Source organism: Rhinolophus sinicus, chromosome 17 (genome assembly GCF_057876585.1).
Source record: "Rhinolophus sinicus isolate RSI-liver-muscle chromosome 17, RSI-T2T, whole genome shotgun sequence".
Lineage (NCBI taxonomy): Eukaryota > Metazoa > Chordata > Mammalia > Chiroptera > Rhinolophidae > Rhinolophus > Rhinolophus sinicus.
This window is the reverse complement of record NC_142517.1, coordinates 80,286,771-80,300,582: the sequence shown is the minus strand read 5'-3', so window position 1 is coordinate 80,300,582 and position 13,812 is coordinate 80,286,771. Positions and strand designations below refer to the sequence as shown.

At 38.8% G+C, this 13,812-nt stretch overlaps 2 protein-coding genes across 6 annotated transcripts in view; one reads left to right on the top strand and one right to left on the bottom strand.

Moving 5' to 3' along the window:
- The window catches only part of CMSS1 (cms1 ribosomal small subunit homolog), a 334,075-nt gene that overhangs the window by 182,178 nt on the left and 138,085 nt on the right, over positions 1–13,812 (top strand). The window contains exon 1 of one of the 5 annotated variants that reach the window (XM_074332954.2): positions 7,552–7,588. The exons of the other annotated variants lie outside the window; for them this stretch is intronic. Coding sequence (XP_074189055.2) covers positions 7,567–7,588 — 22 coding nt within the window. The 5' untranslated portion in view covers positions 7,552–7,566. Of the gene's footprint in view, positions 1–7,551; positions 7,589–13,812 lie in introns of those variants that run through there. 5 annotated transcript variants of the gene reach the window in all.
- The window catches only part of FILIP1L (filamin A interacting protein 1 like), a 266,691-nt gene that overhangs the window by 175,919 nt on the left and 76,960 nt on the right, over positions 1–13,812 (bottom strand). The gene's annotated exons all lie outside the window — the stretch shown is intronic.

Genomic DNA, 13,812 nt, shown 5'->3' with positions numbered 1-13,812 from the left:
GAGACCTTGAAGACCATATAGTTTTATGGGTGTAGAAAGGGCCTCTAGCCCTAGAGCGACTCGTCCAAAGTGATGAAGCCTAGTCCTCTGGGCTTTCAGAGCAGAGGCTTAATCTATAGTTTCACATTCCACCCATAAGACTTCCGCTCTAAAAGCATGGCTTAAACAAAAGGAAATACCAGAAACTTCAGTTGGGTTCATGTTGCTTTCTCTGATGAGGATGTGTGTGTTCTGAGGCTCTCTCTGCTGTCTGCAAATCAGACATTCTTGCTGGGTTGCATCAGAGCCCAGGCGACATGATTGATGAAGAAAGGGCAGAGGAGGGATGACGTAATGGCTCGTGCAGCGTTTACCTGTGAATTATCTCTCGCTGTGTACTGCTCGGTGTCTGTGTGACTCATGCACTGCGGCACTGCCATCCCTGTTATTCAGCACCGTAGCCTCACACTTACCTCACCCTGTGTTTCTCTCTTTTTCTTGCCAAATCTGATTAGAAGCACTTTTGTTTGAAGCCCATGTTTATGAAGCCGTAAGTGGACTTCGTACCAGTGACCATGTGGAGAAAATAAAAGACTGTTAGAACAAGCAAATTACATACCACTTTGGTCAAATCGGCTTGATGTCTCTCTCAGTAGAGTTCGGTAAATACTTACATAGCACCTACTATGTGTCCTGTCGTGTCGATGCTGATAGTTTTCTTCCTTATATGGCTGTGTTGTCTCTCAGCTTTAGTTCAAACAAACCTGTAGCAGGTACCTACCTGCCTGCATCGGTGACTATGGTACAAGCTTTCCTGTGCACTTTCTCTTGTGACCCTCAAAGCGGTTTTACTTGTACCCATTTTAGAGGTGAGGACACTGGCCCAGCTCACTTAGCAAAGAGGTGTCAGAATTGGGATTGGAATCTTAGTCTCTCGACACCAAGTCCAGTACTTTGTCCAATACATCACATGTGATTATGTACTCAAGGAATTCTTACAAAAGAAGTGTCCAGTCCTCTCAGGTTGACCTTCATACCTGATGTAGTGTCTGCCTCTGTTCTTTGTTTATCCTTGGGATGCTACAGGTCAAGAGAATAGGCGTACATATATATCCTTTGGTGGAATCGTATCATACAGACACTAAATTTGTACAAATTCAGCTACACCTGCTCAGCAAATGAATATAAACAGAGAAGGGATAATGATTTCCATTTTGCAGACAAGCTCATTCCGGTCATATCCGTGTGTCTACGCCCAGGAGTGAACCTGAGATAAATGACGGGTACTCGTTTTTCTCCATCCATGTTCTCTCTCAGAGTGAGCATCTTGCCTTGCTCCGTGTGCTGTTTTGTACAACATGCGTCCTAAACACAAGCCAATTATTTCTTCTTGTATCCAACCAAAGACATGATCATCTGTGCCAGTGCCAGAGGAAAGACCCGCCTGGGGTGGGCACTGAGAGAGAGTATGTTGGCTTCTAGCACGGACCTTTCTAGGGGTTTTCAAGGTGATATTGATGCAACTTGATTTTTTTTTTCTTATATGTTCTTTGTTGTTTTACTAGTTTCAGGTGTACAAAACAATGTACTAGACGTTTACACCCCTCACACAGTTCTTACATATTCTTTAGAAAACCTAGAGCTCAAGTAAAATGCAGCTCCTATAGGTTGATGTTGGTAGGAAGGGAATTTTTGTTTAGGTTGGACTGAAACTCTCTTGGGCTCAACACATTGTGTGTATTGTTGGCTGAGTATATCTTCCATTTTCTGTTTGTAGTGCCAGGTTGGAAGGATTACTACCAAGCAGATCAAATACTCACTATGTTCATAAGAGAATTGTGTTGTCACTGAAACCAACGGAAGGAAAAGTATGACGGGGTCCACCCAACAGAGCGGTGGAGAGAGGCAGAGGGTTAAGAAAACCCCCTTTGAATTTAGCCCCTCGTAATCTTTGAGAGAATAGCTGTGACCAATCATGAGGTCAGAAGCAAGGTACAAGATATTAAACATTATCTAATATTAGGTCAGAGTAGTCAACATGAATCCAAGAAAGGGGCAGCAGGAAGAGAGGGTACAGGGGCTGGAAATTGAGGTCTGAGGATAAGGGCTGGATAACGATAGTATGTAAGAGGTAAGATTTGGAGGCTAAAAGCAGAAGCACATGTGCCATCAAGAAGAATTCTGGTCTCAGATTCCCCCTATGATGCTGGTGGGAAGACCAGCCTCTGAAGAAGTAGAGGCAGGAGAATCATTGGTGTCTGTTGGCAAGCAGCTTCTCGCAGCCTCGCACCCATTGCATATGGGATTTCAAGTGATTGTTACTTGTCTAAGTAGTTAGGTTCTGATTTGCTTGCAGTTTGGGAAATCAAGACTGGCTATGCAAGGCTGTCAGTGGTTTAGGGAGAGAGCGCCAGCAGTCAGCGTACAGAACTGGAGAGCCAGTAAAGGTCCAAGTCTCATGAATAGAAAAACCAACTCATTCACAATACCAAACCTCATCATAGACAAGGAAGTGGGATTGAAACTAGGGCACCTCCCTTTCTTTCCTGTATTTGTGTAGCTGATAGCACCTTATTAAATCTTGTCCAGGACCATTTTCGTTCTCACTTTGTATTTTTGACTCACTGTTCAGTATGAACTGCAGGAGACTGCTTGACTAGTGTGACTAAGAAACAAGCTGCCTTGGGGAAGTTGAAGCTGGGAGGCTGTGGCTCCCAGATTAGGACAGGGTCTCACAGTGAGGCCCCTCTATCCCCCATGGAGGTGTGTAAGAATCTCCTTGGGTGCCTAGTAAAAATGTAGATTCCAGGGCCCCACCCTCGACTGATTAAATATAAATCCATGATCAGATGTGGCTCAAGAACATGCATATTAATAAGCACCCCTGAGGAGCCGTATGGAGCTTAAAATTTAAGCACCACTAGTCTAGGAAATGTATATGTGGTGTAATGAGCCAAATTCTAGAAAAGTAACCTTTTTATAAACCGAATTCTCATCATTCTAAAGTTAAATTTTATTGATGTAAAATATGGCCAGGCATATTTGCTTTAATGAAAATTTATAAACCTCTTTGAAACTCTTAGGAGAAAAATTTAAATACAGGTACATTCAAAATGTTAGCAGTAGCAATAAATTAAACACTCTTGGGTATGAGGAAAAGGAGACTGTTAGGAACTCAGAGAGGCTGTGTGTTTTGTTAAATTCCTGTCATTTCCCATGAAGGGGAAGAGGTGAAAGGAGGAAAGAACACAGGAAAAAAGCCTCCCGTGGCTTTGAAGAGCCAAATCTTGCCTCCAAAATGTGGCTGCTTCCTACTCACAGCTCACAGCCCCTTTGCCACAGGCCAGCTGTGTCTCATTCCTATCCATCTCCACTGTTGCTTTTCAACCCTTATACACCCGAACTAGAATGGAGAATCAGAGGAAAGAGAAAAGGAATTGGATAGAAAATAGAATTGAAGTTTTATAGAAAAGAGGGAGGCAGGATTCTGAGTTCTAAAAAAAGACCTAAAGCCATAGACCTGAAAGCCTTTAGCCATAGCTCTCTGGTAAAACAATTTGTTGTAGTTATAAACTGTGGATATAGGTACGTTTGGGGGGTATTAGGCCAGGAGCAGTAAGAGAGACTGGCTCCAGTTGCCCCATTTGAGATAAACTCAGAAAGTAATCTCTCCCTCTACCCTCAATCGATTTTTGGCTCTTAATTAAATTTTGTTTTTGTTGTCTTTGAATTGTTTCTTTTGTATAAATCATTTCCCTAAATAATTTCTAAATGTCTTCATAATAGGAACTGTTAACACATTTCCTTTGAGTACATTACCAACATACTTCTTTCCTCCTTCCGTGTAATCATCACTACTACCCACAAATGGATAAATTTGAGTCTCACTTTTCATCCCTTTTCAACAAATTATCATCTGTAATTTTCTGCTTTAAAGTTTACTTTTAAAAAAATTTTCTTCTACAGAGTCGTAGATGTCATCATTCAAATCCCAGAAGTTTTAGTTTTACTCTTTTTATTTTATATTATTAAAACTCAGCCAAGGAACGATAACATTCCAGCTTCTTTATCTTGTATCTTCTCTTCCTGTAAAAAAATTCCAATTCGGGATGCACTGAGCCCTTAGCATAATGACTCCTAGAATTTGCTATTTAGGCTAAGAAATTAAAGCCAAGAGCAAATGTTCCTGGAGTTGTTTTGAAGTAGATAACCAAATAAATAATTGCAGTATGTCAGCCAAAGTGAGCAAAGATTCTTGATAGGTGCATCGTCTTGATTACTAAACCACTGCAAGCCCTTAAAATTGAGCTTTCTGCTAATGTGCATTGTGAGGAATTAAAAAAAATAATAATAATTTGCTTTTCAAGTATTTTTGTATGGTCTTATTTTAGGTACTTTGTCCAAAACCTGGCCATATTCATCTTCATCATTCTCACAGTACCACTGGCTCGCTTGTATCTTACTTAGCTGATATTCTTTATATGAGATTCACCCCATCTCGTGGCCTCTAATTTTCCCAGACTCGCTATGTTTCTGTGTCCTTGGCCTTCATTAGCCTATTGGCAGATGTTTGAAATGGGAAGAAAAGGAAAAATCACCTGGTTTTTTTTCTGCTCTAAAGGACTTTGTTGCTTTTCCTGTTTTCTCTTCATCAGCATGACAGTCAATTGCTTAAGTCTCTCAGATTTGGTGTTTTTATCTTTTACTTATTGAGATCCATATGTCTTCTTGCCTGAAATTTTCATTTGACTAGAAAACCATGTAGAGCAGAGACTTAGTGACATGTTCACAAAACTGATTTTTGCGTGTTCACCTATCCATTTTGTTTAATACCAAATTCTGGACATCCATGCTTGTAAATCTCCCACCAGAAAGAGGTGGTGCAATGAGAGAAACCAAATCATGAAGGAGGCAAAAGTCAGCAGAAACCGTAAGAGATAATGAAGAACACAGTTAGGGACAAAATACACTCTCAACTGAGTGGCTGAGGAGCAGAGGCCCAGAATTGGCCCACAATGTATAGAGATTTTGCTCTGGTTGCAATTCAAGGCCACCCTCCAAAGTGCTTTAAATCAGACAGGTGCTTCACCGATGGGAGCGAGAGTGTTGTGTAAGCAAAACGGACCTTGTTGCTTTGAGTGCCATTGTTATAAATTGTAATAGAGGACTGACAGGAGTCATTGGGAAAGATATATTAGTCATCCGGTGGCAACAGGAGTTGGCAGGAGCTGGCCACTGAGGGGGTAGAGGCGGATGGATATCTGTTGGTCAGCAGATTCTCACGGCCTCGCACTCATTGGTGACTGCAGAGTGTGAGGTTATTAGTTTGCCAAATAGTTAGGTTTTAATTTTCTTGCAGTTTTTGGAAACTGAGGCGTCCCTTCAGATTAGAGGTAGGAGTTGGTTTTCCCAGTACAACCTTACCCTGAGACCTGTATAGAGGGTGTTGCCCTTCTCACCTACTACGTTGTCATAATATTTTCCGCCTTCCTGATCTTTGTGCTAACATAATTACAATAAATTGCCGCTGCCCTTGGAGATAATCTCTTCTCTCACATCTGGGTTTTAGTCTTTCAGTAAAGCTGCTTAAGCACTGGAGAGGAAAGAGCCTTTCCATAAAGTCAAAGTCCTTCCTGATAAAGGTAACTACTCCACCCCTCCTTCCCAGTTAGTTCCCTGCCAGCAATAGCATAGACTTGAGCCAGTGCCAAATGTTTTCATACCATAAGGACTCGCTTGATAAAGGCTATGCATGGCAAAGGGGAAGAAACAGCCAAAGTTCCTAAACTAACATTTTCCAAGATTTCCATAGGAGATGCAGCCAGGGTACCCTTCATCTAATTATTACCATGTGTTTGCCGTAGTCATCGGGACCCTGCAATTCTCATTCCCCAGCACTTTTAGAGATTAGAAATTACAGGAAGTGCTGGCCATGTCAAGATGGAAATCTACTCTAGCTGCAGAGCATTTGGTCTTTGACAAAAAGAAGTACAATGGCAAAGACAGGAAACAACGCTGGGATGAATACTGTGATCTTTCCAAATAATTGCTAAGTAATTATTGGTCTGTTGGTCAGCAGCATTCAGTGGTGTATTTCATTGTTCCATTAATATTTTGCATGTGTCTGCTAGCTCTGCTTCCCTTATTGTTATAAGGTCCAGATAGGAAAAGGATTATTGTCTTGCTCTGACCGTTATATTTTGCGTGGAGAACTGCATCGCACAGGACGTTCCAACACTAAATAGTTGTTGGTATCTGACTAGTTGAAGTAAAACGATTTTGTAGCTCTGGGGGCATAGGAGAGATGAATTAATGAACAATAATTTCAAAATACTCAGACAATTCAGAAACCTGAACACCTATAAATAGAAGAAAGAGATATTTTTCTCTATTTGACTGATAGTGATGTTCAGATCTCATGTATAATGATAATTTTAGCTTCAACATCCATCAAACTTTACCATCGTTGCTACTGAATAATAAAATTGACTGGTTTATGGTAGACTCAAAAGGAAAAACAAAAGGTCTATGACCGTTAAATATTAGAATGTCCCTGGATGAGAATTCAGATTGCAGGTGACTGAATTTAGCAAGGCCTGTTTCAACTTGACTGCTCAAGACTTTGCCTCCTATTTGAAGACGTTAATGGATTTTAACCAAATCTGCAATATTGAGAATATAATATTCATCTTCAGTTCAATTTATTTTCCTATTGTCCTGAAACAAAACGATAGCTAATAAGTTTCCACGTAACTTTTCTGAGGAAGTAAGAAAGAGCTCACAGGACTGGTAGTAATAATAATGGTAGCATTAAAAACAAGAACAAGCTTGCCTCCCCCGTCAGCAACCGTAACAGTCAAAAGGCATTAATGGACCATGAAAACTGGAGAGCTGGGGTGACCGTGGGTCAGAGCTAACGTACAGAGGCGAGCACAGTGTAGGGGAAACTTTCATCACCTCTACTACACTGAGCCTTTTCTCTTGATAGAGCAAGCTCTTAATTTCCCCAGGTTGTTAATCTGGCACCTTTCATGAACATCAGTGTTCACTTTGGAAAATAAAAAAGGAAACAGCCAAAACATCTAAGTGTTAAGGGGGAAAGAAAATCAACAGAGGAAATTACAGTAGCACTCGATACAGTGGCACCTTTTCCTTGAGTCATATGAGGTGAAGATATTTGAAAGTTTGCAGCTTTGACAGTCTCTCTTTAAGACGGTAACCAGAGGTCTTGGGAGAGAAATGTGGCACACATGTACTGCCACACTTTAGCTACGGCCTTTATGTGCACATGTGTCCACATTTCCAAAACTGGCCTCTTAAAATATATATGAGTCAAGTGATTTGAAAGTAAATACCACTTCCTTTCCCCTTTGCTTTTGCTCCCTGTTTGCCATTTCCTTTCTGATGTTAATTACCGTTTCTAAAGGAATTGGTGTTTCCTGGCCCGGCATAGTTTCTGTTTGTTCTGGACAGTTGTTCAGATACCTGCCATGTCTTATGGAATCTAGTCTGTTGAGAGTTGACACCAAGTTCTCACGTTCTTCTCTCTTGTTTTTTAGGTAAGTCATCTGATTGGAATAACATTTCATGTGCTGGAATTTTCCATTTGGTAAAGTATTACTATTTTTATCAAATGATGTAAACTTTCATTTTTGTGATTTCTCAATCTGTACTTTCCCACACATTTGCCCTCTGTAGTATACTCTGTCTCGAAGCTAGGGAGAGGGGGGGCTGGGCAGCAAGGGAAAGGGCAAATAACTAAATATATTTATATGTCACAAAAACACTCTTGAAAGAAACCTACCTCTTTATGGCTGTTTTCATCAAATTTGGCTTTTAGAACTTCAGGAAATGGAAGAGTTGTTATATTTAATTATATTTAGAAAGGATTGAACTTATTTTAGACACTCTATCAAGTTTAGAACAGTGACTTTACAGCTGTTTTTGGTGAAAATCTGGCATTCCTCAAATCTTGGGAAAAGCATTCTATATTATCAGAGAACTTTTCTTTTGAATCATACTTTTCTTTTAAGTCTTTAGATGTTTGTTCATTTGAAAACAGTTAGTAAGTCGAAGAAACAAAGTACACAATCTTGAAAGTTTAAAGCCAGCCTTCTGTGGCACAGAGATAGTACCAGGGCTCATGGTCCATCATAATAGAAGATCAAAGCCTCCAAGAGTGAGTGTAATGAGAGACCGAGGAGAACACCATAACATCGAATGACTTCTCCTGACGTTCTGGATCTTTTCACTAGTAAGAAGGGTGTCTGTATTAGGTACACTTTCTGCAAAGGCAGGTGAGTCATGAATCCTAGCAGTTCCTTTTCCCTTGGGAGAATGTTTCTCTTCCTATAGAACTAGGCACATATTGGTTTATTGAGTAATAAGCAACCAGAGCCCCCAAATCCTACTCCCAGCATCATGCTTTTCCCAATGTTTTTTTGACTGGGAATTTTTTTGTATGTTTTATTCTAGAGATCAACTCAATAAAAAGATATAACTTAAAATACCTACAGAATCAGTTGGATGCCATATTTCTTCAACTCTACTATTCTAGTGTCTCTTCCCTCTCACCAGTTTTAATTTTTTAAACTAAATACCTGGTAATTAATAGTTATAAATCCCGTTGAGACCATGGAACACTGACATTTATTGTTATTGACTGAGAGAAGTCACAATCCTCATATATTGGATGAAATAGTGATAGCGTGACATTGACATTTTACTGAAAAAGTTTAGTGGTTGCAGCAAAGTTCCTACTAGAACAGTAGGCTACCCATCTCTTCTTCAATATAGGCTCACCCCGCAGGTCCAGGAGCATGGAGGTGGGGACCATTTCTGTTCTGCAACGCACCGTGCTTTGGGTTGAATGAATGAAAAGATGGATGAATGAATGAATGAATGGATGGATACCTGTATATTCACGTACGACTTTTTAAGTGAGTTTAATATTTTAATCTTAGAGACTTTCAACTGGCTCTTAAATTCCCTGTGCCTCACTTTCCTCAATCTGTTTGCCTTCACTGGGCTGAAAGTTAGGGACTGTGTATGCTTTTGCTCATGTTTGTGCCTGGGCCACTTGCCATACTGCCTGATGAGCAGTAGCACTCACTGAATGTCTGATAAATGAGGGGAGGCATTATCAAATGGAAAGTAATCTCAACCACACATGAGAGTTGTGAGGGATATGTATATATAAATAATGAGAGGATATAGCTATATACATATATCTATGTATATCTATATATATCTATATCTATATGTGTGTGTGTGTGTGCGCGCGCGCTATAGTTAATGGAGTTAAAAATCTGTATTGGAAAACAAATTTTTTTAGTTGTATATACAAATTGCTATTGTTTCTATCATATTTTCACCATAAGTTATTAAGTTTAAGTATTGCACTCAGAAAAATAAATAATGAAGATATTTGTACTATAGGAAAATCTCCACTCTCTAGAATCTTTGGTGATTTTGAATAATACAATTTTCTTAATACTTGGAGACCACCCCCCCACCCCCCAACACCACCGTAAGCTCCAAAACTTTTAAAATGTGTATTATTTTAACTGGTTTAGATGAAAATATTTGCTAAAATATTTCCATTTATTTGCCTTAAAAAAACCATATCCTGACCATAAGTTAAACACGGTTTCCGAGGACTCAAGGTCATCATCTACTTCATTTCCGCAAATGTTTATTTACCAACTCCTGTGTGTGATGATCCTCTCAGGCCCTTTTGGATACTCAAGTCTGTTTACCACTGTATTAGACAGTGTCTGAATGCTGTGCTTGGAGCTATTGGGTCAGCTTTTTACAGCATTTCTGATTTCCTGGCTGTAAAGACCAGCAGACACCGGTGACGGTGCCTCACTGAACATCGCTCCGTAATACTATGCCTCTAATCTTCTGTGACTGTGAAGCTGAAATAACCAGCCATATGAACATGCATATAAAATAAGAGCACATTAGGAAGCCTTTTGTGAAATTTGTAGATTTTGGCTACTCAAGAGTCCTTTTTATCCCTTCATTTATTTCTTGAATCTCTTGAGTTGTTCAAACATATTAGATACATGAAATGTTACTATAAATTTATGAGGCCCACATTTCTTGTATCCCCTTCCTTCATAATGCTTCTAGGAACAAATTCATAGTTTACAACACTTGGATCTGTGTTGTCTAATGACCAAGTGAGTATTTGTTGTGTCTAAAATATTAATCAGCATATTTCCATCTAATTGAAGTCCACAGCTTCCTTATGAACCATTTTATATTTGCCTGAGATTTCGTTTAATTTTGAACTATAATGGAAACCTTTAAATGGATTGTTAATTCGTTTTTTCAAGTTCACAGTCTGTGAATGAATAAATATATATATAAAGATAGATATATATATAGATAGATATAGATATAGATATAGATATAGATATAGATATAGATATAGATATAGATATAGATACAGATATAGATGTATCTCCCGGAGGTGCCAAAAAAAATGTATACACTTGGCTTGTATTCATCTTTTGTTACCAGTATATATTGAGTATTACAATTTTAGTACAGCTTTTTCCTTTCTTAAAATGTGTATCCATTTTTTTGGCACCCTCTGTACATATTTTTACAGTTTGTGATGTTACACACATATACCATAGAATCCTTAATAAAGACTTCTATAGCAGGCTCATTTTGATACTCTCCTTTGTCAAGCTGATGTGTCCTGAGAAAGTCTATCTTTAAAAAAATCAGTATTTACAAAATATTTGTTAAATTATATGATTCTATCTGATTACCAATTAAGCTGACAATGAATTGCATACTGGAGAGAAGGCCAACCCGTTGTGTACATCATACAGAGCTGAAAGAACTGACGTGTTAGCTCAGGAAAGGTTTCTGAGGCTCTGATATAGATTGAAGCAGTCAAGCTAGATGAGGTTTCTAGCACCTGCCAATGACCATATTAATCATATCTGTACTGCAATTACTGTTCCCATTATGAGTAACTGTTAGTTAGCTCATCACGTCCCTGTAACACTTTTTTATCCTCTTTAATCCTGTTTTATTTATGTGCCTAAATCTACCTGTCACCCACCTTACCAAATGAGAGCAAGCAAGAAGCACCATAGTAACCAAAGAACGAAATCCCTCTGTATGCGCTTTGTATCACCAGCAACATGTATACTGAGGCCTTTTCTGAAGAGTCAGTTAATGAAGACATTTGAGAATCCTGGATTATCTGCCATTGGAAGTTTAATTGTGGTAATTTGGTCTACTTAAAGAGTGTAGCAGATCCTTTTTTCTCTAAAATTATTTCTAGACTTCTTGAGTATAGCTATGGATTGTTTTTCCATTCCTTTTCTATTTAAAAGGCTTCTCTTTTTAAACAGTATAAATGTAAGCTGATGTGTGTTTGGATAGGAGTATGATGTATGTTTGCATAAGAGTGTAATTCACAGTCTACAGGACTATATAATCTTTCTTTGAAGCTGTTATCACAACATTAAGGAGTAAGAATTTTCACCATATTGTTATCTAACTTCATGGCTTATTTTCATTTTATTTCTTTCCTTTTCATTCACTTGGAATTTATGGAAGAGAATTCCAGAAAGCTGCATTGGTACTTTTTTGTTTTCTTTTGTTTTTGTTTTTTTAGTTACAGGAAGTGGCTAGCATGAGACTGAGGGCAGGGAGAGTGTGGTACCAGGAAACTGGCTTGAAACCTCTACGTATTATATGCAATTTTATTTTCTGAGTAATAACTCTGATTCAATAATCTCCCTGGGTAGTCGCCATACAAGTTTTATTCCTTGGAAAGCCTTACTATAATCGAGAACTTTGCTAGCATATCATGTACCTTGTAATTTTATTTTCTAAAATTATGTGGCATTTAATGTCTTCATTTCCCTGTGCAAACTTTTAAACCCCTTGTATCTTCATTTATTTTGTTGCTACCACATTTTTCTATTTCAGATAATTCTTTGCAATTTACTTAGCTATTCTGCAAATAAATCTTTGGCATATTTTCTAAAAGCTGGATTATCTCACTGTGGTCTAGTGCTATGGTTTCTTAGTAGAAGACAAGTTTACAACCGGAAGCCATAAGTTTCCTGAGTTCAAAATCTATACAAATTTACATGAGAAAGCCAAAATATTTCCTCTGTACTTCCAGAAGATAGATACCATCAGCTTAGAAACCAAATCGATTCTTTAAGCTTCTGGGTATTTTGAAGTCCTGAGATAGGGCATGTGACACCCAGCATTGCTTTGGCCATTCTTTTTTGAGAGCTGCAAATGGAGTGCGATCTTTTGTCAAGACCTAAAAGACATAAAAATATAAATTGGCAGCAAAGTAGCCTCTCTTTCACCCTGTTCTTACCAAAAGGAACAACAGGTTAAAAATGAATAATGAGCGATAACGTTTTTTTCAAGTAGTCTTAAAGGGTGTTTGTGTTTATTTTTAATGACTTCATTTGAAATTTACCAAGTTGGTGTACATGTTGCTATTTACTTACTAAGAGCTATTTTATTAGAAGGGAATGAATAATTTTGAGTTTTGTTCGACTCAATGTGCTCTACTTTCCAAGTCCTGTCTAATGCCTGGACCTGAAATCCCAATGCAAAATTCCCCAGCTTACTGTTCTCACCTAGAAAATTGGAGAAGATGATCATCTCAATGTCAGCGGCTGTTCTAGGCATCGGACATACTCTTCAAGTACTTGAGTTTCTCGTGACACAATCTAGAACTCTCCTTGTACATTACAAGTTCATTCCTCTTTGGACTTGCTAAGAAGTGAGACAAAGTTTTTGTTTCCTCAAATATATCCTTTTCAGTTCATTGTTTCCTTCCAAGTTAAGCATCTTTAATACCTTTACTTCAAGAAATAAGCTAATGGTGCGCAGGAATAGGCAAGAAGCTTCAGGAGAGAAGGAACCCTCTCCTGAATTTCAGATTTGCCTCGTTGGAGAGAACATTCCTAAACATTTTGTTTTCTTTGGAGAATCCAAGTGTCAGGACAAAAAGGCAGGAGAAGAGCTATGTTGAGCTCTTGAGTTTAAAACAAGATCTACATTATGAGCCCATTTTAGATAAGTTCTGGTCCTTCATCAAGCAACGCTTTCAACAAATTAGTGAAATTTATATCAAGTATCTTGGTTGCTCATACTTTAAAATCTGAGACTATACAGAAATATAATTCAATAGAAACAATGATTTGCTATCTAAAGAAAATATCTGATACTTTATGAAACTCTGGTCTTTTTAATGGAGAAGGGAGAATAGCTTTGATGCTAGGTGTGTGTGTGTGTGTGTGTGTGTGTGTGTGTGTGTGTGTGTGTGAGATAAAGGAGAGAGAAGACAGGAGACATACCTATTTACACTGATCTCCTTTATCCACAAAGCATTTGTAGTAACTTGGAAACAACATGCAATAAAATTCATATAGGGATTTTAAATAAAAATTAAGGGGGGAGACTAGGTGGAAAGAATGGTATTAGAATAACTTCGAGTCCCTCGGGGACCCTACAGATGTTTTGATTCATGTGCAGTAGCAGTAGCATTAAAAGGGAAGTCAAGGCACAATCTCCTTCCTAAGAAAACTGCTGACCTTCCCCTGGTCCTCCCATCCATGCTGGCCCAGGTCGAACCAGTGCCAAGTCCACGATCAGCCCTTGGGTTTCATCTGGCCTGTGCATTCAGTCTAGTTCCTCTGGCTCTGCCTGCATGCTTGCTATGGCTTGGCTCTGCCAGAGCGTTCATTCCATTGCTTTGGACAGGCCTGCAGTTTCAACAATGACACATCCCGTTCAGGAACAGCATCGAGCATGATTTTGGAAAAATTG